A 25,255-nucleotide genomic window follows, 5' to 3' on the forward strand; every position below is an offset into this window, starting at 1 on the left:
AGAAGGGAGTGGCATGATATACATAAGGTGATGAAAGGGAAGAACCTACAACCAAGAATACTCTACCTGGCAAGGATCTCATTCAGATTCGATGGAGAAATCAAAAGCTTTACAGACAAGCAAAAGCTAAGAGAATTGAGCACCACCAAAGCAGCTCTACAACAAATGCTAAAGGAACTTCTCTAAGTGGGAAACACAAGAGAAGAAAAGGACCTACAGAAACAAACCCAAAACAGTTAAGAAAATGGTCCTAGTAACATACATATCAATAATTACCTTAGGGCTTCCCTGGTGGCGCAGTGGATGAGAGTCTGCCTGCCAATGCAGGGGACACGGGTTCGTGCCCCGGTCCGGGAAGATACCACATGCCGCGGAGCGGCTGGGAGCGTGAGCCATGGCTGCTGAGCCTGCGCGTCCGGAGCCTGTGCTTCGCATTGGGAGAGGCCACAACAGTGAGATGCCCGCATACTGCAAAAAAAAATTACCTTAAACATGAATGGATTAAATGCTCCTACCAAAAGACACAGGCTTGCTTAATGGATACAAAAACAAGACCCATATATATGCTGTCTACAAGAGACCCACTTCAGACCTAGGGACACATACAGACTGAAAGTGAGGGGATGGAAAAAGATATTCCATGAAAATAGAAATCAAAAGAAAGCTGGAGTAGCAATACTCATATCAGATAAACTAGACTTTAAAATAAAGAATGTTAAAAGGGACAAGGAAGGACACTACATAATAATCAAGGGTCAATCTAAGAAGAAGATATAACAATAATATATATATGCACCCAACATAGGAGCCCCTCAATAAATAAGGCAACTGCTAACAGCTATAAAAGAGGAAATCAACAGTAACACAAAATTCTGGGGGACTTTAACACCTCACTTGAACATATGGACAGATCATCCAAAATGAAAATAAATAAAGAAACAGAAGCTTCAAATGACACAATAGACCAGATAGACTTAATTGATATTTATAGGACATTCCATCCAAAATCAGCAGATTACACTTTCTTCTCACATGCACAGGGAACATTCTCCAGGATAGATCACATCTTGGGTCACAAAACAAGCCTCAGTAAATTTAAGAAATTGAAATCATATCAAGCATCTTTTCTGACGACAACGCTATGAGATTAGAAATGAATTACAGGGAAGAAAACGTAAAAAACACAAACACGTGGAGGCTAAACAATACGTTCCTAAATAACCAAGAGACCACTAAAGAAATCAAAGAGGAAATCAGAAAATACCTAGAGACAAATGAGAATGAAAACACGACAATCCAAAAACCTATGGAATGCAACTAAACAGTTCTAAGAGGGAAGTTTATAGCTATACATGCCTACCTCAAGAAACAAGAAATATCTCAAATAAACGATCTAACCTTACACCTAAAGGAACTAGAGAAAAAAGAACAAACAAAACCCCAAGTTAGCAGAAGGAAAGAAATCATAAAAATCAGAGCAGAAATAAATGAATAGAAACAAAGAAAACAATAGCAAAGATCAATAAAACTAAAAGCTGGTTCTTTGAGAAGATAATCAAAATTGATAAACCATTAGCCAGACTCATCAAGAAAAAGAGGGAGAGGACTCAAATCAATAAAATTAGAAATGAAAAAGAAGTTACAACAGACACCACAGAAATACAGTGCATCCTAAGAGACTGCTAGAAGCAACTCTATGCCAATAAAATGGTCAACCTGGAAGAAATGGACAAATTCTTTAGAAAGGTATAACCTTCCAAGTCTGAACCAGGAAGAAACAGAAAATATGAACAGACCAATCACAAGTAATGAAATTGAAACTGTGATTAAAAATCTTCCAACAAACAAGAGTCCAGTACCAGATGGCTTCACAGGTGAATTCTTTCGAACATTTAGAGAAGAGCTAACACCCATCCTTCTCAAACTCTTCCAAAAAATTACAGAGGAAGGAACACTCCCAAACTCATTCTATGAGGCCACCATCACCCTGATACCAAAACCAGACAAAGATACTACAAAAAAAGAAAATTACAGACCAATATCACTGATGAATATAGATGCAAAAATCCTCAACAAAATACTAGCAAACAGAATCCAAGAGCACATTAAAAGGATCATACACCATGATCGAGTGGGATTTATCCCAGGGATGCAAGGCTTCTTCAATATATGCAAATCAATCAGTGTGATACACCGTATTAACAAATTGAAGGATGAAAACCATATGATCATCTCAATAGATGCAGAAAAAGGTTTTGACAAAATTCAACACCGATTTATGATAAAAACTCTCCAGAAAGTGGAAATAGAGGGACCTACCTCAACATAATAAAGGCCATATATGACACACCCACGGCAAACATCATTCTCAATGGTGGAAAACTGAAACCATTTCCTCTAAGATCAGGAACAAGACAAGGAAGTCCACTCTCACCACTATTATTCAACATAGTTTTGGAAGTCCTAGCCACAGCAATCAGAGAAGAAAAAGAAATAAAAGGAGTAAAAATTGGAAAAGAAGAAGTAAAACTGTCACTCTTTGCAGATGACATGATACTATACAAAGAGAATCCTAAAAATGCCACCAGAAAACTACTAGAGCTAATCAATGAATTTGGTAACGTTTGGTAAAGTTTGGTAAAGTTTGGCTTCCCTGGTGGTGCAGTGGTTGAGAGTCCGCCTGCCGATGCAGGGGACATGGGTTCGTGCCCTGGTCTGGGAAGATCCCACATGCCGCGGAGCGGCTGGGCCCGTGAGCCATGGCCGCTGAGCCTGCACGTCTGGAGCCTGTGCTCCACAGTGGGAGAGGCCACAACAGTGAGAGGCCCATGTATCGCAAAAAAAAAAAAAAAAAAAAAAGGAATCAACATTGTGAAAATGACTATACTACCCAAAGCAATCTACAGATTCAGTGCAATCCCTATCAAATTACGAATGGCTTTTTTTATGGAACTAGAACAAAAACTCTTCAAATGTGTATGGAGACACAAAAGACCCCGAATAGCCAAAGCAGTCTTGAGGAAAAAAAACGGAGCTGGAGGAATCAGACTCCCTGACTTCAGACTATACTACAAAGCTGCAGTAATCAAGACAATATGGTACTGGCACAAAAACAGAAGCATAGATCAATGGAACAAGATAGAAAGCCCAGAGATAAACCCACACACCTATGGTCAACTAATCTATGACAAAGGAGGCAAGGATATACAATGTAGAAAAGACAGTCTCTTCAATAAGTGGTGCTGGGAAAACTGGACAGCTAGATGTAAAAGAATGAAATTAGAACACTCCTTAGCACCATACACAAAAATAAACTCAAAATGGATTCGACACCTAAATGTAAGACCGGACACTGTAAAACTCTTAGAGGAAAACATAGGCAGAACACTCTATGACACAAATCACAGCAAGATCTTTTTTGATCCACCTCCTAGAGTAATGGAAATAAAAATAAACTAATGGGACCTAATGAAACTTCAAAACTTTTGCACAGCGAAGTAAACCATAAACAAGATGAAAAGACAACCCTCAGAATGGGAGAAAATATTTGCAAATGAATCAACAGACAAAGGATTAATCTCCAAAATATATAAACAGCTCATGCAGTTCAATATTAAAGAAACAAACAACCCAATCCAAAAATGGGCAGAAGACATAAATAGACATTTATGCAAAGAAGACATACAGGTGGCCAAGAAGCACATGAAAAGCTGCTCAACATCACTAATTATTAGAGAAATGCAAATCAAAACTACAATGAGGTATCAACTCACACCAGTTAGAATGGGCATCTTCAGAAAATGTACAAGCAGCAAATGCTGGAGAGGGTGTGGATGAAACGGAACCCTCTTGCACTGTTGGTGGGTATGTAAATTGATACAGTCACTATGGAGAACAGTATGGAGGTTCCTTAAAACACTAAAAATAGAGTTACCATTTGATCCAGCAATCCCACTTCTGGGCATATACCTAGAGAAAACCTTAGTTCAAAAAGACACATGCACCCCAGTGTTCATTGCAACACTATTTACAATAGCCAGGTCATGGAAGCCACCTAAATGCCCATCGACAGACAAATGGATAAAGAAGATGTGGTACATATATACAATGGAATATTACTCAGCCATAAAAAGGAACGAAATTGGGTCATTTGTTGAGATGTGGATGGATCTAGAGACTGTCATACAGAGTGAAGTAAGTCAGAAAGAGAAAAACAAATATTGTATATTAACGCATGTATGTGGAACCTAAAAAAATGGTTCAGATGAACCAGTTTGCAGGGCAGAAGTTGAGACACAGCTGTAGAGAACAAACATATGGACACCAAAGGGGAAAGCCGCGGTGGGGTGGGGAGGGTGGTGTGATGAATTGGGCGATTGGGATTGACAGGTATACACTGTTGTGTATAAAATTGATGACTAATAAGAACGTGCTGTATAAAAAAATTAATAAAATTAAAAAAATAAAATAAAGTTGAAGCCATCACCACAATTAATTGTATTATTTTATCTCCCCTAAAAAAAATCTGTATACTTTAGCCATTACCCCTCATTTTCCTCTTACACTGTCCCTCCATCAGCCAAAAAGAACCTCTAGTCTGCTTTCTGTCTCTACAATTTCCCTGTTCTGCATATTTTGCATAAATGGAACGATACACTGTGTCATCTTTCAAGTGTGACTTCTTTCAGTTAGCATAATATTTTCAATATTCATCCATGGTATAGCATGTATCAGTACTTCATTTCTTTTCATGGTCAAATAATATTCCATTGTATGGACATGCCACATTTTATTTATGCGTTCATCAGATGGTGGGCATTTGAGTTGTTTCCACTGTCTTTCACTATTATGAATAATGCTGTTATGAACATTTGTATATAAGTTTTTGTGTGAATGTGTGTGTTCGGTTCTCTTTGAGAATACCTAGGAAGAAATTGCTGGGTCATAGTTAATTCTATTTTTAGTCTTTTGAGGCATTGATAGACTATTTTTCAAAGCAGCTGCACCAGTTTACGTTCTTCCCAGCAGTGTATGAAGGTTCTAATTCCTCCACATCCTTACAGTGTTGTTATTGTCTTTTTTTTGTTTTGTTCTTTTGTGGGTTTTTTTGCGGTATGCGGGCCTCTCACTGTTGTGGCCTCTCCTGTTGCGGAGCCCAGGCTCCGGACGCGCAGGCTCAGCGGCCATGGCTCACGGGCCTAGCCGCTCCATGGCATGTGGGATCTTCCCGGACCGGGGCACAAACCCGTGTCCCCTGCATTGGCAGGCGGACTCTCAACCAACTGCGCCACCAGGGAAGCCCTGTTGTTATTGTCTTTTGATCATAGCTATCCTGGTGATTGTGAAGTGGTGTCTTATACTATTCTATATATGTATTTGTTTGAATATTTTTATAATGAAGAGTTTCAAACAGAAGTAAATATCAGTCATTTGTATAATATTTCATTTATACCAAAAATCATTGTAAAAAAGTTACTTTATCTCATGCCTCAATCAATTGTGTGAGGTCCTAAATCCTCAAAAAAATGTGTTGTAATATATGAAACTGTGCAGAATATATATTTTTTAATTTGGAAGAATTATTGGTTCTAACACAAGTACCTAATTTACTACAAACTTCTCAGAATACCAAAATTAAAACCCATAGTAGTTTGCACACCGGAATGTTTTGCTACCATGGCCTGGTTTTAAGGTACTGTAGTTAAAGACTAATTTTCTCTCTTTTACAAAACTGTGTGTGAAACCATTTTTCAGCTTCACATTGTGCCTAAAAAAGAGAACTTAATATCTCTTATGAAAATGTCTATTTACCAGACTGACATATTTGTGATAAAAGATCAAAAAACCTTTCCATTTCTAAAACATGCATATTTATGAAGCAGATTAGAAATGGGGCTGTATTGTTACCTAGGATCTCCTTTCTCATGCCTATGGTTCTGATGGACAATGACTTATTCTGAACTACTTCCTCATCTTCCAGGAAGATGGTAGATTAATTACATTGAAATGATCATTGGTCAGCTTCTCTCCATGTTGTATAGCTTAAGGAAAATCCATTAACATTGTTCAAAGTAAAAAATTTTTAGAAATATTTTATTGAATTTGTCTTAATCCCAATTCTAATAGACTAATTATTCTGGAATTGTTTTATCATTTTCTTTATAATCCGGTGGTACCCATGCAGACATCATTTTAACTAATCAGCCATAATGTAATGAGTAATTAAAATTATAGCCAGCTACAGGTGCTGTTAATTGTTAATCAATTATACACATAATGATTGCATATCTAATTGAAATACTGATTGAAGTATTGACAGTTACCCATAATTTTTTTCAAAAGTAAACTACCTCTTACTGGTCTTAAATTGGAATGAGTTACTGAGACTATGTTCTCAACAACTCTCTGAGTAGCTTCTCTGAACTTTAGTGGAAAATGGACCTGCTCTTTCTGCATGTATGAATAAAATTGGTGCAGCAGATCAGAATAGACCTGACTGGCTGTAGAATGAGTCAGTGCATTTTAATTGGTTTATTTGCATATTAACAGGAAACATTCTGCAGATGGTTCTGTGGGTCCTGAGTATCCGAATTTGGCAAATTTGGGGACCCTTATATAGGAATGTAGCAGTCATTAAACACTGATAGAATCCCTGTTTTGTCAGGAGGCTGTGGTCGACAGCACTGTCAACCTGCTGATCAGCCTTCACAGTAATTAATTAGCTCACGTATTATAGCAGTTTGGTGGTTAGAATATCTACATGACAAAAAAGAGTTGACATTTATTCTTTTGGAAAAATGATTGTTGAAATTCTCAAAACAGTCTAAAGCATAGAAAGGAGAATTCTGTCTGTACCATCATAACAAAACATTATCTCGTAGTTTCCAATCATTGAATCGCGTGAATGGGAGGCAGCTTAGCCAGAGTAAGTGAAGTCTGGGTAAGATGATGTCATGATCCATCAAATAATGACCATTCTAATTTTAAGGCATAAACTCTAAATATAAAGCCAGAATTTATTTTCTGAAAAAGAGACCATAGTATGGTATGTCTGTTTAGCTTAGTAGATTTAGTAAGTAAGGCCAGTCTATCAACATCATCGTAGAATCTATCTCTGGAAAGGACCATGCTCTTCAAGGAAAATGTTTTAGGCGCATATGCCCTTGTGCACCAGGCCTGGAACACAGCAGCCAATCAGGATGTTTAATGAATAAATTGATATAATAATGTATGTAAATAATAGTAAGATTTACTTTAGGCATTAATCCAAAGAGAATAGATCATTAACAATCCAAAAATATTTTTAATTTTTTAAATCAGCTCTCCTCATTATTCATATATCAGTGATGTTTCAGATGTAACAAGCACAGAAGCCTCTTTTTTCTGCTGCCATAATTCACCCGTTAGGCTACCTAAGAATTTTCAAGTACAGAATGAGATAAGGAAAAGAAACTTGGAAAAAACACAACTTGGAAATTTTAACTTAAAGAGTTCTCTTTTTTAAAAAGTGAGAATGGTGTAGGCTATGTATTTGAGAAGAAGGGATCTGAAAATCCAAGCAAATGCTATTATTTATGGAAAGTAACAGAAGTGAAAAACATAAGGACTGCTATTATTCTATCTAGTGGTGTGGTGTGTCGTTTATGAAAACATTGTGTATTTCATTGTTTTTAGCCTGGCAACTCTATTGACACCTGGACCTTAATGGTTTGGGTGTGAACTGTAAATAGCCAATTATATTATTGACCTGTCTTCTGGTATTACCTGAAGACTGCAATAGAGAACAGTTCCACTTACTCCATCCTTGGAAAGAATATTTCTCAAACCTTCATTTCCAATAAGAAAGCACCACAGAGCACCTGGGATTCTGGAGACAAGCAGCGGTTAATATGAGTTACGTGAATCTGACCTATAATCTCACCTGACATGTGGAACTCAAATATTTTCCCTTATTTCTCCAACACAATTAAAATATTTAGTCTCACTTCATTTTATGAGACATAAATAGCTATGTAAGTACTCTGTAATTACTGTACATTGTAACAAATGACCTCATAAGTACATTGTAATGTCCCATGTAATTACATGGTAAGTCATGTCTTTGAGATGACTGCTCTGAGATTGAAAGCCTGCTGGTTTCAGAGATTAATTACTTAGGGCCTAATTTGACAGTGTGCTTGAAGATATGCCTCTGTTAAACAGCTGCATCTGCATTTTAAAAAAATGTTTCATACTAAGGTTTTATTCCCTTATTTAATATAGACTCAACTGTTTATCCCTAAATATTGGACATGTCTAAACTTTGATATGTGTAAAAGCAAAAAAGGCTTGTTCTATACAGGGTGAGACTGATTTGCAATCATATTTCTTCCATCATACATTAGATGGAAATTGTTTTTGTGACAAGAATTTTAAAGGTTCTGGTTTTATTACTCTAAAAATTATGGTTTTTATTCTTTTATTGAGCAATGTACAACATTTAAACTAAGTTTCATTATTTCCAGACCAAGTTAGTATATCCTGATCATTTTAGCATGAGTGCATTATTGCAATACCCTGAATTCCTACTGGTGATTCTTGATAAATGCACTTTATCTCATACGTGAAAGAATTTTCATAAGGCTCAAATCAGTACTTAAATTCTTATCTCTGCCTCAGGGTGCTTAAATATCTGGTGAAATCAATTATCCTGAAGTTACCCCATTCAACTTACTGCTCAAATAGTATCCTGGTTTCTATATTCTAAAACAAAAAAGGAATGGGAAATAAGTGAGCACTGTATTTTCTGCCTTAAGTTATATATTGGTCTATTTTCTTGTGCCTTTCAAGGGTACACTTTTACAGATAACTCCCCTGATGTATTTGTGTTCTGGCTTTCAGAACTCTAGTTCCTGCATCAAGGCTATTTTATTGCTTTTAGTAGCTTTATTGAGTAGACATGAATAGTGTGAGAAAGGATTTAGCGATATGAAAGAGTTAATGAGCCTCCCTAAACATCCAGCTCACTTCCAGGGAATGACTTAGGACTGGAGAATAAAGACTATTGATACTGACAAATTTTGAAATGTATTACTTGTAAGATCGCTTTATCATGAACTCTAGGGAACAATCAAATTGCTTTTTTGTAATGGAATTTTGTTGAAATGTGAATACTGCCTAGAAATTACATTCCCAGTTTCTAGGACCTAAGAGAATAGGCCTGGCTACTAGGGTATACATAGCAAATTATCACATGAAAAAAATGCTATTTTAAATTCAGGAGTTCACAAAAAGAAGATGCTAGATACACAGCAATTCTACCTCTTTTTTTTTTCTCTTCTTTTTCTTTAGGCTGGACTCTATTTTACATTTGTGGGTGATTTGTTGGTTGGTTTAGGAGTGTTTGGTTAATTTTATTCAGTTGGCCAGGAAAGCCTTGACCTACAGGAACGATTGATTTTTCTTCATTTTGCTTTCAGAAATTGAGACCATACATAGTTACATACCTGAGAATCAACTCCAACAAGGGTTTGGTAATCAATGGAGAAAGCACTTTTTCTCTGGGCCACTCATCAGAATATGGTAAAATCAACATAAAGCAATCACCTTTTCACCACTGAATGGTTTTTGAGTGGCAAAGAAAGTTGTTTCCCGGGGAAATGTAATCTAGTTGCTGTGATCAGTTGAAGTGCTTTTGGAGATAACTCAGACTCATTGAGAACCATTCATTCATTTATTTGTTTTTATGTCTTCAATACCTAATCATGTTTGTCCGAAGTGACCTGATGAGTCAATTCTTTAAAAAAATTGCTCAGTTTTCAATGCCCTTTTGTGTAATCCAAAACAGGTGTACATTCTACCACTACTATTGCTAGTAATAAGTATAATTATAAACTTAAAAATTTTAAATAAGAGTAAAACTTTGAATTTTGCAGTGTTTTCAAGTTTCTAAGCCCTTTCTCATTGATCACCTCTCAACAACTAGGTGGTAGATAGGGAAGGTCCTCTGATGTCAATTGGTGCAGTGAGGTAACAACTCCTAATGTCACTTAGCAAATTAGTGAAAAGCTGAGGGTGGAACAGGATACTTCCTGTCATCCATCTTGTTGTATTTCTTGAATATCTTTTTTTTGCAGAACACTATTCTCTCTTTCTCTAAACAGCAATTCAAAACTACATGCTAGACAGAACATCAAATAAGATTTTCTAAGCACTAGCTATAAGAGTTAAGGAGATCCCAGTATAGTTCCATGTACCTGTGCCTGATATTTGAGCTTTATTTAACATTTGGAGCCAAGTCTTAAAGAGAGGACCAGTGTTTATTGTACAGAATGGGCATGCAAGTTTGGGACCAGTGTTGAACTAGCCACACCTCTCAAAAAAACTCTCCAGGCCACTGTAAGCTATTGTCCACTCTTCTAATAGAACTCTAAGCCTCCTATCTAAATAACTGAAGAAATATTTTTTAAAAGCTACTTTGCAAGTATGAAAAATACTAGCCTACCAGACTGCTACATTGTCAGTATACATGGGCTACCCTCTGTCTTCTTAGAGAGTGATGGATTGGGGATCTCACAGTGAAGATTTGGAAACATATTTGACCTTAATTTACTGGTTCAAGGCCCCTGTGCTTCTAAAATGAAGTAGGTTAAGTAAGTCATAAGCTTCCCCTTTTTTCCTTGGGCTTGTGAAAGTTGAGCTCTCAGAATTTGATGAAAGGAGTAAAGTGGTGGCATGTCAGTTTCCCAGCGTCAATTTAAATATAGCCCAGTTTACCTTGGCTAGGAAATATAAAAATGGAACTTATACGAAATGGAGCATTTTCCAGATGACCTTTCTCATAGTTTGTGAATGTGCCCATTATATACCCCTGAAGAAGACAGGTCTGTGGGATGAATGGGTATGGCATTAAGGGCCAGTGTCAGGAGGGTTGTGTCCCTAAACAGGAGTAAGTAGGGTGATTAGGGATGTTCCTTCAGGAAGACTGGTCACAGTATCCAGAGAAACAGAAAGGTAGATGACAGTTGTCCCTGATGGGTGGTGTCAGAAATGGCTGATGACGCACTTCAGGTGGTGAATCACAAGGCCAGTGGGTTTGGGCAGTTGAGAGTATGAAAGCAGACAACATGCCTACATTCAGAGAGGCAAGTAAATATTGTCGGGAAAGTCTGCCAACCTCTGACAGATTCACAAAGGAGACACTATCCACTGGAGGACTCAGCCTAGGATGCCTTGGAGGTCTTGGATGAACCAAGCAGATTAACAAGGCAAAGGAACATTCACAAAAAAGCATGGCAACATCCCCACCAGAGAAACCTGGTTACTAAAACTGGGACCCAAGTCAAAGTGAATTTGCAGTATTTTATTTGAAGTTGAGCAACCTGAGAAATTTGTCCCAGTGTGGATTAGCATATTACATAATCAGGGACAGGAACTTTCCAAAGTAGTGCAAGTAGAGCTTAATTTCAAGATAGCAGTCCCACTGGCACTAGCTGTGAGGAGTAGAAGCCACCAGGGCAGAGATAAAGGGTAGACTACTTTATAACTAAATAAACCTTTTGATGAAAAAATGTTTGTATTATTTCAGCATCATTATATAAGATCACAACAGGTTAGCTTTCCTTTTTCAATAAAACAAAGCAATGTTCTTGCCTGAATTTAAGACATGTTCATAAAATTTTACTTAAAATCAAGTAGTACTCAATTCATATATAACCATGCTTTTATTATTGCACAGATATTAAACTTAAACTTTATGTGGTACTGGCAGACTTCACTCTGGAAATGTGTCACACAAAGTATTTTCTTAATGGCTTTAGGTCATTTTGGATAACAGTTGCCTACATGAACTCAAGAATGTCAATTATAGTATGCTACCCAAATTTCTAACTTTGCGTATCACAAGAGACGGAGTTTTTATGATAGTAAAGTAAAAACATGTCAGATCTGCAAGAATAGTATATAACTGCAGGAAAAAAGAATTTATACACCTTTGTAATACCTTATTGACATTTTATCAAATCCATACTTGGTTAGAGCCATCAAGTATATAGGTTTACAAAAAGAAAGCAAAACTTTTTGTGGAAATTGTTTACACAATTATGTACATAATAGAGCTTAAAATACTGTTTTATTAATTAATTTCTATTCTAGTTTGAAACTCAGTTAGACATTTTCAGCATTGATTGAAATATTCACCAAGTATTTGGGTACATATCAAAGGTTAAATATTAAATGTTATTATATAATTTTGATATTATTAAGGTATGATTTACTCTAAACAATAAAATTAGAAAAATGCCTTTCACAATATTATCTAGAATATTATCAATATGGATAGCCTTTGTTTCTACATCCTCTGTGAATTGTCATTATTGATGGTGCCAGCAGGTCCAGTGAACTCTTTTTGAAAGTAGATTATTTTTCAGACAACTTTATCACAGTAAATGCATTATCATCTACCAAGTTGCTTATGCCAGAAACCTAGGAGTCATTCTTGATGACTTTTCCTCCTTTACACTTGACAGTCAATAAATCACCAAGTGCTGTCAAGTCTACCTCCAAAAATAGATATTGCTTCTCTTTACTTTTCTGCCTTCCTTTAGTCTCCACCCTTTTCCAAGGTCTCTACCACCCACACCTAAAGGTTCTATTGGCTACAAAAAGAAATTTGACTAATATTTTACAGAGTAAATTTCTCAATAAATATTCATGGAAGAAAAGGAGTTTAAAAAGTGTTGCTAGGTAAATTTATCACTCTCAGTGCCCCTTTTGATTTCCAGAAGAAAAATTGTTGAGTCAGCACACAAATAAGTAGTCCACATTCTAAACATTGTTACTGTACATGGTATTTCTTGATTCTCCTTCCTACCCTTGTTTCCTTTTGCCTTTCTCTATTTCCTGCTTCTTTATCTCTAAATCTCTTGCTCTCTTGCCCTCTCTTTTTCTTTTCCTCTTTCCTCCCTTAAAGTATTGATATTTACAATTTACTGCATGTTTATTGTGCACCAGCACTCTGATGGAACTTCTAAACGTGTTCACACTGACTTTCATAATCTGTACCACGAGCCTTTGAGGTTGGCCCTGTTATTAGTTCATAATGCATATGAGAAAACTTGGGCTCAGAGAGCTTTAGTGGCTCATTCACTGATAAGGAAGATGACTGACATGGGTGTGAGCAGTGTGACGCTGGAGGCATGAGGATCAATTACTTAGCTATGGCTGTATTCTGGGCGATGGTAAATTATGTTCTGAATTAGGGCAGTGGCAGAGGGAATGTAAATAAGGGGATGCGTGGGGGACACAATGAAAACAGATTTTTTGGAAGTGCTGATGGGCTCTTTTTATTTATTTATTTTTTGTGGTACGCGGGCCTCTCACTGTTGTGGCCTCTCCCGTTGCAGAGCACGGGCTCCGGACGCGCAGGCTCAGCGGCCATGGCTCACGGGCCCAGCCGCTCAGCGGCATGTGGGATCCTCCCAGACCGGGGCACGAACCCGTGTCCCCTGCATCGGCAGGCGGACTCTCAACCACTGTGCCACCAGGGAAGCCCCTGATGGGCTCTTTTTAATAAAATCTGTAGAGCCTCATGAGTACTGAAAGCATATTTCATTCTTCAAGGAAGTTCACATGAGATTCAACAAGTTCCCATAAATACAGAAGAGAAATAAGGGGCAGAGTCTAAAACTGACTTTCAGTTAAGTGTCAGGATCCTTAGATTTCTGCTGTGTTTCAACCAAGGTGTTCTTATTTGCTGCAAGGATATTCTTTCAAATGGTGCCTTCCAATTCCCTTCTATGGGAATGCTATCTAGATAAAACCGCTGGGGAAAAAAAGGCTCTCCCAGGGCATTAAATCTATTAAAAAGGTAGATGGTAGACTGCCAGGAGATTCTGAGACCACAGCTTTGCTGAAGGCACTCCAATATAATGCTCAAAAGCTCTGGGTTTGGATTTAATATAGAACGGAGTTCAAATCCTGGCTTTGTCACGCTTTAGTTATAAGACCTTAGGCAGGCTTCTTAATCTCCTATGTAAAACAAGAGTAATGGTACTTTACTGTCAAAAATTATAGTGCGTTATTAGCTGCTTAGTGATCGTATGGTGTCAAAATATATGTCCTCAATCAATATGACTCCTCTTCTCAAAACTCTAAAAGATATTCATTATCAGCTCAAATCTAGACTGTATCCTGGTGATAAGGCCTTATTCCAAATTTGTCACTTAGACCTTTCAAAGCCTCAGCAGAAATTCTTGCTTTGTGGCCTTTTTATCATCCTTGGTGGATCACACGCATTTCCAAGAAATAGAGCTCTTGATCCGTCTCTGCTCTTAGCCAGGCCCACCTTGAGGCCAGACTCCTTGTCCAACCTTCATCAGACTGGGCTTCTCAAGAACTGTCAATTTGTCTTGCCCATCACTGTATACCCACCCTTGTACAGTGTCCTTCATGAAATAGGCATTTGATGACTGAAATCTTGTATTAACTTTGGTTTACAATGTATCTTTTTGTTGTTCACCTACTAAGCAGATCCTCAATAAATAATTATTCAATTGGGGGAAAAAAATTTTTAAAAAGACTCTCTACTATGGTAACTGAATGTTTTAAGAGGGGCTGGTCTTCCCCTGCAATTCACCCTAGAGAGAATAAGGCAAGATGTAAGTGTGTAATGTGATATGTGGAACTGAAAACAGAAGTTTATGAAACGTGACTTCTGAAAATAAAAGTGAGGGTGGGGTAGTGAGCTTATTAATGTTTTCTTCGGTTTTCTTAGTTACTATTTATGCACATCTAGAGTGAAGGAAGAATTAAGGAGTGGATTAATGTAGCCCATGAGAAGGATGATACCACATCACCAAATTGGATAGGGTTATCTCAGACAGTTAGGAAATAATGGCCAACGAGATCCTTTCTCAATAAACCTAACTGCTCTCCACCATGCTTATTTTTAAACAAACTCATTTTTGTGGTAACCAAAGAGGGGATGGAGGGATTTGGAGAAGTTAAGTTTTGCAGTTCTTGTTTTCTGCCAAATCTGAAAAAAAAAAATGAAATTAATCCTTGATTCGAGATAAAACACTGCAACACTGGAAAAGGATTACCTTCTTGCTCTCAAGTAATGAAAGGGCCAAAAGTCAAGTCACAGCTACTAGAATTGATTTTTCAAAAGTCAAGGACACGTGTTAAGTACTTTTAATAAAAATCATTACCAGGCTTGCCCATGAAGACTAGGTTGTGACAGCTTTAGGTGGCTTGGTGAGGGGATGGGCAATAGAATCTGAGCCACTGAGCACTGACAGTATAAGTCTCATAGAGAAAATAAGATACATTATACCACTGAATAAGAAAAAGCTACTGAGCACTTTCATTTAATTTCAAAGTACAATATAATTTGGGACATCCCGCCATATTATCTGCAGAAGAACCAGCACAGAATCTATTTGATCTTTGCAATCTGCTTCTGATTGCTTGAAATCAATGAGCAAGCATAAAAGATGCTAATAAATTTAGCTGCTACCCACATACGAAGATGAATAAAAATGATGAGATTACTTCCAAAGATGAATAATAACCATTGAGGGGTTTACCTCCAGGCATGCAGAGCATATACCTGATTCTATTCATTTATTGCTGCCAGGCATTGATATTAAGGTATTGGTCATGTGGGAATAATTGATGCAATCACTGGAAGTCCTCATATATGATAAAGAAAAATTATTATCTGTCAAAAACTAAGTATTCATGTAATCATTAATACATTTAAAATCTCCAGGCTTATCAAGTGATTTACAATCATTTGGTAGAAATACTAAGCACAATTATTCTCCCATTTTCAATATGTGCATTGAGATTGAGGCCATTTATAAGACATGAGAGGTCACTCAGCAAAGTTACAGCAAAGCACTAACTCATAAGGTTTTGCCTCTTGGTCTAAGACCTTCATTTTTCTTAAAATTTTCTGTTTAAATTCAAATTTGTCTTCAAAAAAACAAGATTGTAGTCCTTAGAAAATGACCCTTCTTGATTTGTCAAGGGCTACTAGTGGGACGGCCTATTGGATGTATTAAAAACTAATTACTTGGGCTTCCCTGGTGGCGCAGTGGTTGAGAGTCCGCCTGCCGATGCAGGGGACACGAGTTCGGGGAAGATCCCACATGCCGCGGAGCGGCTGGGCCCGTGAGCCATGGCCGCTGAGCCTGCGCACCCGGAGCCTGTGCTCTGCAACGGGAGAGGCCACAACAGTGAGAGGCCCGTGTAGCGCAAAAAAAACCCAACCAATTACTTAAATTCAGTTTAAAGAATATTTTGATAGGAGAATTTAGGTGAACAGAATTTCCAAGTAGTTGCTCTATGATTATTTATTTCAGTATGAAATAATAAAAAGGACATTAGACTCAGTAGTCTGCTAATCGCCCTGTGATGATACAAGGTGACTTCTGCCTATTCATTTAACTCTGTGCCTCAATTACCTCCTTTATAAAATTGTAAAATGGTGAAAATATCAGCCATGACTATCTTGAAGCATTGAAAACTAAAAATAAGATGTGTAGGGGAGTATAAATATAAGGTAGTCATTCAATCTGGTTTTCTTTACTAGTGTCTAAACACTTAAGAGCAAAGAACACATCCACGCATGTGCATGTATGTGCACATGTGGAGGGGGGAGATGAGGTGTATGTATGTGTGCGTGCATGTGGGTGCATGCATATTTAAGGCTGTGCATTCTTTGGGTGTCAAGTACAGTGTATTGTTATTTTATTCATTAGTTTGTCTCTCTTAAATGAGCACTTTGATCTAACCATGTGTTTCCTTAGCATGGCCTAAAAATACTGATTTTTTTTTCCATCTGCCTTTTCATTACGTTGTCCTACGTGTCCCATTTACTGTAGCCACTGTGCAATTACTTGACCTTTACTCAAAGAGGCTCCACACTGTCATGACACCTTGAACTTGCTCTTGATATTTACTCTGTCTTAAATATCTTATTTATCCCCTCCTTGAAGTCCTAGTCACACTTGAAGGATGGGCTCCTTGTCAAATCTTTTTTGACCACATGACACAGAATTAATCTCTCCCTCTATTATATTTCCACTGTATCTTCTGGGATTATCTATTCTAGCATTTAGCAGTTTGTTTTCATTATGAGTTTACATCTCTGTTTCCTCAGCCACAATGAATGTACTACCATGATTCATTTGAGTGTTTCCGTAGTCCCAAAGACAGCGCTTGCAACACAGCAGAGATATAGTTAATATATTTTGAATGAATAATAACTGAATGAATTAGACTCTCAGCCTTTGGAACTCCCATGAGAAGCAACATTAAATAGGAAAGAATGCCAGCTTCAAACTGGAATTGATCTCAGTTCATGTCCTGCCCCTATCACTTACTGCCACATGGTTTCAAGTTACTTAACCATTCTATGTCCCCATTGACATGATTGTACAAAGGGCATAAAGACAGACTTAACTCACTGTGTCACTGTGAGGGTAAAATCATAGCTCACATAGATATGTGTGGTGCCTAGACCATTTCCAGGTGTAGAGTAAATGCAAAAAAAAAGCGTTAACAAGTATTAATAAGAGTGGTACTTAGCTCCTCACATTTAAAGGGCAATGGGGGTGAAGTAAATGATCCCAGTAGTGCCATACTCTTTCGAGTATATTCTAACAACTTAAATAATCAGATTAATTTTATTTAGCTAAGTTCCTCTAAAATTATTAAACTATGTTTATTATATAATTATATTTGGTCCCTATTATTTGTAGAGTCTGTATGTGCAAATTCACCTACCTGCTAAAATTTATTTGTGTCCCAAAATCAATACCCACAGTATCTTTACAGTCATTTGCAGACTTGTGCACGTGTGGAACAGTGAAAACTTTGAGTCTCCAGGAGCACATGTTTGCAGCTGAGGCTGAACAAGGAGATGCTCTGTTTTCTTGTTTCAGTTCTCATATTGTAACTAAGTGTCCCTTTTGTGGTCAAATAAATACCCAAATAAAATACCACATTTTTTGCCCTCCCCCCCTTTTTTTTTTGCTTTCTGTTGGCGATTTTGCTGTTTAAAATGGTTCCCAAGTGTAGAGCTCAAGTGTTGTCTCGTGTTCCTAAGTGCAAAAAAACTGTGATGTACCTTAAGGAGAAATACATATATTAAATAAAGTCCATTCAGACATGCATTATAGTACGGTTGGCCATGAGTTCAATGCTAATGAATCAACAGTGATATTAAGTAAGGTGCCTTTAAACAGGAACATGTATAAAACAAGGTGATGTATTGATGAGTTTACAAAAATGTTGTGACCAAAGTCTCACAAGAACCTAAACCTGTATTTTCCCCGGGAACAATATTATAATACTCCCAAATTCAGTGTTTGCAGTGCCTTTACAGAAAATAACTACGCAAATGATGAGAATTGACTAGAGTTGGCATGTTCTTTGAAATGTTTTAAAATGCTGAGCAAATAACTGTGCCTTTAGATGATTTCTTAAATCCTTTTACAGAAATTTAATCATTTGTAGAGAGCTAGCTAATTTGTAGCAGATCTGGAAGAAGGGTCTCAAAACCCGGTCTCCCCGGAGAACACTGCTCTGCCTCTGCTATACCCACATAATTGAAACAATGTCAAAGTGGCCTTGGGTTGTGGGCTAAGAGCTCAGAAGTCCATTCCTTGACATTGTGTTCAGCCTCTTTCTGACAGTCATTTATTTCTCAGCTGTTCTCAAAAGAACAACTCTGTGTGTTTATTTTTTAAAAATGAATGTAAAATTTCATCAAAGTATTATTATTCATATATATATATATATATATTTTTTTTTTTTTTTTTTTTTTTTGCGGTACGCGGGCCTCTCACTGCTGTGGCCTCTCCCGTTGCAGAGCACAGGCTCCGGACGCGCAGGCTCAGCGGCCATGGCTCACGGGCCCAGCCGCACCGCGGCATTCGGGATCCTCCCGGACCGGGGCACGAACCCGTGTCCCCTGCATCAGCAGGCGGACCCTCAACCACTGCGCCACCAGGGAAGCCCTCATTGCCTATTTTAAAGCCCTCAATCACATTCTGAAGTACTGGGGATTAGGATATCAATATATAAATTTGGAGTTTTGGAGGGCAGGGGGCAAAATTCAGCCCATAGCAATGTGTTTTGACAATTGTATCCACCCATGTGACAGACATGAACTAAGATGCAGTTTTATTACCCCAAAAAGTCTCTTTGTACCCATATCCAATCAATCCTCCAGTGAAGTTGCCATAGGCAACTACTTTTCTGATTTGTATTACAGTAGATTAGTTTTACCTATTCTTGAATTTCTCATATCAGTGGAATTATGCAGTATGTACTTTTTTGAGTCTGGTGTCTTGTCAAATCCAATCTTATATCTTATTGCTATTTTCCTCACTATCTTCCGAGAATTCCATATTTCTCTTTCTGATTTGGATCTCTGTTGGATTTCAAATCTTTTTCTTCCTTAGTTTGCACTCTCATTTTTCTTGCGCATACCGTCATTAACCTCCTGATAAAGTGTACACAGATGGATATCTTTGAGGCCACTCATATCTGAAATACCCCTATACTTATACTTATGCAAGTGTATGTTCTTATGCTTGTGTTATAGTTTCCTCATACATCATAATGTATTTGGCTAGACATGGAATTCTAGGTTTAAATGTTTTCAAACATTAAATGTTTTTGAGAAATCTGATGTTATTCTTATTCCTGATTATGTTTTATGTACCCCTTTTCTTTTTTTGTTTTTTTTCTTCATTCTGGAAGCTTTTGGATCGTCCCTCCCCCACGAGGCTCTAGTGTTTCACATAATATGCTTTAATGTGGTTCTTTTCATTTATTATGTTAGATATTCCATAATCCCTTTCAGAATGGGCTCTCAAGTCTTCCAGTTCTGCAGAGTTTTTATTGGGGAGGAGGATTTTTTTTGTTTTTTGTTTTGGTTTGTTTTGTTTTTTCTAATTTACTGTGTTTTATTTTTCCTGTTCCTTCATTCTCTCATCTTACTATTTGGGTGTCAAAAGTTATGGACTAAACCTCTGATTTCTTATCTTTTCTCTCCAATTTCCTTTGATTACCTTTTTTCCCCCAATGAATTTTGGAAGGTGTCTATTAATTTATCTTCTAATCTATCTATTGAATATTTAATTTGTGCAACCAAATTATACATGTCATAAGCTTTTTCAAAATCTTTTATTTTTCTTGTATTTTATCCTCTTTATGGATGCAGTAGCTTCTCTTTGATTATTAGGGTATTAATGACAGTTCTTTGGATCCTTTATCCTTACACTAATGCTGTTTCCTTCAAGTGCCATTATGCTCTTATGTGTTTTTCTCTCTGTATGTTATGGCGAAGGCTTTGTTTTCAATGTCTGATAGTCTTAAATTACCAGTTTACATAAAAATGCAGTACTAAAAAGGTGATTATGAAGTGCAAACTCTAGTGCATGAGTGGAGGTTATAAAGTGGTCTCCTCACGGTTGGGGGATTGATCAGGAACCTATCTGTTCTTTTCTCTTATTCTTTTAAATTTTGTCTAGAGAACAATTATCTGATATTCTGGCTGGGAAGTGTACACCTGGTTGCCATTGCTCTGGGTATCAGATGAAGGAAGAAGACTTGAGTGTCTTATGTCATTGACTTAACAACCCTTGCCCTCATCTCTGTTCTCTCCTGTGCCTGGTGTCCCTGAATCTGTGGCTTCTGTTTCAATATCCCTGGAGAATGAAGCTTCCAGCTACTCCAAGATCACGGAGTGTTAGCAGACTGGTTTTGCAGAATGTGATAGGACTTTCAATCCATCTTCTGTCTCAGAAACATAACTGTCCTGCTTTCTAAGGTATTTAGGAAGTAACAGTTTCTAGTCTTCCCTGAATTTGGTCCTGCCAATCACCTTGTTTTCATTAATATCTCTTAAGGAGGTACTTAGGTTTCATCTCTCTCCTTTGGCTCAGTCACACTTTTCCTCATTTGCACCTTCAAAAAATTTGTTAACCTCTCTCATTCACTAGAGTCCTATTAATCTATTCCTTATAGGTTTATACCATTTAGAATATTTTACTGTCATTTTCGTGACATTTATGAAGGAGAGATGATAATGCATGTAATCAACCAAATGAATTGTGTAAATTTGTCAAAATCAGACATATAGTTGTAAGAATGGATTTAATTTGGTTCTAAGGGGGTAATCCCTAACACTTCTTGCATCTCTGCCTTATTTGCACTTATGTTTGTGTCAATTCTTTTTTTTTTTTTTACATCTTTATTGGAGTATAAATGCTTTACAGTGGTGTGTTAGTTCCTGCTTTATAAAAAAGTGAATCAGTTATACATATAAATATGTTCCCATATCTCTTCCCTCTTGCGTCTCCCTCCCTCCCACCCCTGTAGGTGGTCACAATTCTTTGACCCTATCCTGTTGTCCTTCCTTTCTCCAATCTTTTAATTTACATCTATTATTTTACAGAGTATCAAAGTAAGCTGGCTGCCTCCTCCACCAGGAACACAAAATGGATTTATTACCGGCTATAAAATTCGACACAGAAAGACAACCCGCAGGGGTGAGGTGGAAACACTGGAGCCAAACAACCTCTGGTACCTGTTCACAGGTCAGTGTTCACGTGGTGGGGTCTTGGAAGGTTTTGATGAATTAAATGCCTCAGCATCAAAATATTTTTTGCTGGTAAACAACTTAACCATTTTTTTCCTGTTAAATGGCATGTACTGGTCTGAACGAGAATAACCTTTACATTTTTAACTTGATATTCCCTGTAATGCTTTCACTACATATTTTGCTTCTGGATCATCATCTTAATAAACATATCATTGAATTTTTATCCATATTATTTTCTTAGTATTATTGGTTCAACAACTTCTGTTGTCAAATATTTTTTAACTGTTTAATAACTTTTTTTTTTTTTTTTTTTTTTTTTTTTTTGCGGTACACGGGCCTCTCACTGTTGTGGCCTCTCCCGTTGCGGAGCATAGGCTCCGCACGCGCAGGCTCAGCGGCCATGGCTCACGGGCCCAGCCGCTCCGCGGCATGTGGGATCTTCCCGGACCGGGGCACGAACCCGTGTCCCCTGCATCGGCAGGCAGACTCTCAACCGCTGCGCCACCAGGGAAGCCCTGTTTAATAACATTTAAAAGTCGTGTAATCAAATGGTTCCAAGTTTAAGTCATTTTGAGCCCTGTTCCCTCAAACTCCAGGAGTGAGAATGAAGTTAGAAAATGGAGAGAGGGGTAGTTTGGGGAATAAAGAGAACAATTCTACTTTCCATAAATAAAAAAGTAAATTCACTTACATAGCAATGTTGGTGGAACTCATAGTGGGTCAAAATTCTCTCTGAAAACTGGACCCAGTTTCCATGTAGTACTTAGATAATTTTTTTTTATTTTATAAGATTAATAATCATATAATTCCTTTAACTTTTGGAACCATTAATACATATCAGTCCAGTTCCTGGAAAACAGAGACTGAGTCAGGCTTTCAAGTTAATGCATTTGGGGTGCAAGCCCAGGAAAGCAAGAGTGAGGGAACAAGGAAAATGAGCCAGGGAGGAAAATAAATCAAATAATGATGACATATTATTGAGCTGGCCCCAAGTTTAGAACAAACCCAGAGCTTGCTTGGCCTTGGTAGGATATCACTAGAGAAGCTAATTTAACTGCTGTGGCCCACAGAGGATGGCTGGATAGGAAGCATGAGCAGTTTCTCTCTTGTCTATCATTGGTCAAAGTTAACCCACCAACAGGTTGTTAACTGTTTTGTACCTCCTGCCGGCCCCCTGGGAAGCCAGCACTTCTGGTAAATGTACAAACATGGAATTCTCTCCTTTTCCTCAGCACTTTATGTGGTGATGGCTTGGTCTAGGGTGGCAGCAGCACTTGGGGCTGTATAGCACCAAAGAGAGCATGAACTAAGGGTTTGGAATGCAAAGCATATAGCAGTGGATCATGGCAAAAACTGGCGGGTCAAGTTGAGCATATGTGTCACGGCACATAAACTGGCTTCATGACAACATGCAAATTAAAAATCATAACTTACAGAAAATGGATAACTATCATCGCAGATGAGAATAAAGGAAAGTAACTCCTTATTTATTCCTTTCTCTGTATGAGGTACTCAGTAAATTTCCATCTGAAATCATAAAACACACACAATTTAAGCTACTTGCTCAGCCTACAATATGAGACTTGATAGAAAGCTGGTTTTTCCCTTTAGGTTTTGCCTCTTATGCCTATAAAATGTTAATGTGATTGTGAGAGTGCTTCCAAAATAGATTACCAAAAAATTACATTACTTGTTTTATATCAGGACAAAATCTCCTAGGAAGGTATTATTAAATCTAAGCGGAACTTACGGCACTCTACCATTCCATTTAAAAAGCTTAAGGAAAGCCAAGATCCTGTCTTTTTCCTGGATAAAATGATGGGAAGAAGGTAAAAATATTCAAGTGAGGCATGTTTGTTCACTGGAATATTTGGTACAACATGTACATAGTTTACTTTAAAATAAATCACCAAAATTGAAAAATCTTGCTTTAAAAATTTTAGTATAATTCCTAAGAGTTAATATTTGAATAGAAGAAGAGGCTCTAAGAATAATTTAATCCAAACCTTGTATTTTAGTAGATATTGGCATTTGAAGTCCTGAAACTTTTTTAATCATTGCTTTTCCTTCTCAAATGAAAAATATTAAAAATATAAAATAAACTTCTTTTTTATAAAATAATTAAAATATGAGCATTCCAATAGAAAAACTAAGGACTAGATATTCAATTTACAGAACTATAAATAGCCAACAAGTGTAATAAAATGTTCAATCTCATTAGCAGAGAAATGCAAATTAAAACAAAAATGAGTTAGCATTTTCCTTTGATTAAAGTAATAAAGATAAAAATGAATGATGATACACTGTTTTGGAAAGTGTACAAAAGAAACATGAACTCTCATATACTACTTGTGGGACAGAAGGCTTCTAGAATCTTTCTGGAAAACAATGTGGAGATTTCTGTTATATACAGATGTATGTGTGTGTATGTGTGTGTATTCATAAATGTATGAGTCAAGTTTCCAACTTCTAGGAGTTTGTTCCAATTCGGCAGACATATTTTTTTGCAAAGTTTTGAACTAAAAACATGTTCATTGCACTGTTACTTTAATAGCAAATAACAAGAAAAAAAAAGACCCTAAGTATCTAACTGTAGGCAGTTAACTAGAAAATTCAGACACAATCATATCAAGGAATACTGTATATCTATTGAAAATACTGTAATGTAAACATGTTAAATTACATGTTAAATATTTAAAGCATGTTAAGTGAATAACTCAGTTTTAAATCAGTATTAAGCATGAGTCCATATTTATAAACCAAAAACTCCGTAAGAAAATATTTAGAATAATATGTTCTAAATATCAAAATATTAATGGTGATTATTGCTTACTTTTGTAACAATAAAATATGCATTTTAACTGCATATGTACAGTGAAAAACAAATAAAATGTCAAGACTCTGATGTTATAACTTTTGATTACCAAAATTGAAGATTTCCTACCACTGACTTTAACTGTATGCCCATTGAACTAAGAAGGGACTGGACAAGAGAATAAATGAAGAATGACCTTACTGATATGAATTGTTTAGTATTTATGGGTTTTTTGCCAAATGGAATTTAATACATTCAGCTTAATATAATCAAGCCAAAATTTTGACTCTCTAAATATAAAAATTTTAGGATTTTCTTTCGACGAAAAGCAAAATTGTTTAAAAAGATAACTATATAGAGCAGCAAGTTTTAGCCTTTTTACTATCAAAGATGCTATATTAGTCCTAGGGGGGTCGTAACAAATTACCACAAATGTGGTGGCTTAAAAGAACAGATTTTTTTTTTCAGTTCAGGAGAAACCAGAAATCTGAAATTAAGGTGTCTGCAGGATTGGTTTCTTCTGGAGACTCTGAGAGAAAATATCCTGTTTGTCTTCTAACCTCTGATGGCTGCTGGCAGTCCTTGACATTCCTTAGCTTATAGATGCATCTCTCAGATCTCTGCCTCCATCCCTGCATCACTTCCTCTGTGTGTCTCTACGTCTCTCTTCTTATAAAGACACCATTCGTTGGGTATAGACTCTAGTAATCCAGGATGATTCCATCTCAAGGTCCTAAAGTAATTATATCTGTTAAGACCATATTTCCAGGAAAGGCTATATTTGGATGTTCCAAGTATACTGTATTCTACTCACTAGATACCTTTCATTACTTTTCCTC

The 25,255-nt window shown here is 37.0% G+C and overlaps 1 protein-coding gene across 1 annotated transcript in view; it reads left to right on the forward strand.

The window, feature by feature from the left end:
• Window positions 1-11,028: 11,028 nt before the first annotated feature.
• The window catches only part of DCC (DCC netrin 1 receptor), a 181,744-nt gene continuing 167,517 nt past the window's right edge, over window positions 11,029-25,255 (forward strand). The window contains exons 1-3 of the mRNA XM_089894262.1: window positions 11,029-11,088; window positions 12,991-13,173; window positions 21,455-21,596. Coding sequence (XP_089750388.1) covers window positions 11,029-11,088; window positions 12,991-13,173; window positions 21,455-21,596 — 385 coding nt within the window. The remainder of the gene's footprint in view (window positions 11,089-12,990; window positions 13,174-21,454; window positions 21,597-25,255) is intronic.

This window comes from Delphinapterus leucas, chromosome 14, assembly GCF_059928025.1.
Source record: "Delphinapterus leucas isolate spDelLeu-1000000601 "Yukka" chromosome 14, BTC_Dleu_Yukka2, whole genome shotgun sequence".
In the NCBI taxonomy this organism is placed as follows: domain Eukaryota; kingdom Metazoa; phylum Chordata; class Mammalia; order Artiodactyla; family Monodontidae; genus Delphinapterus; species Delphinapterus leucas.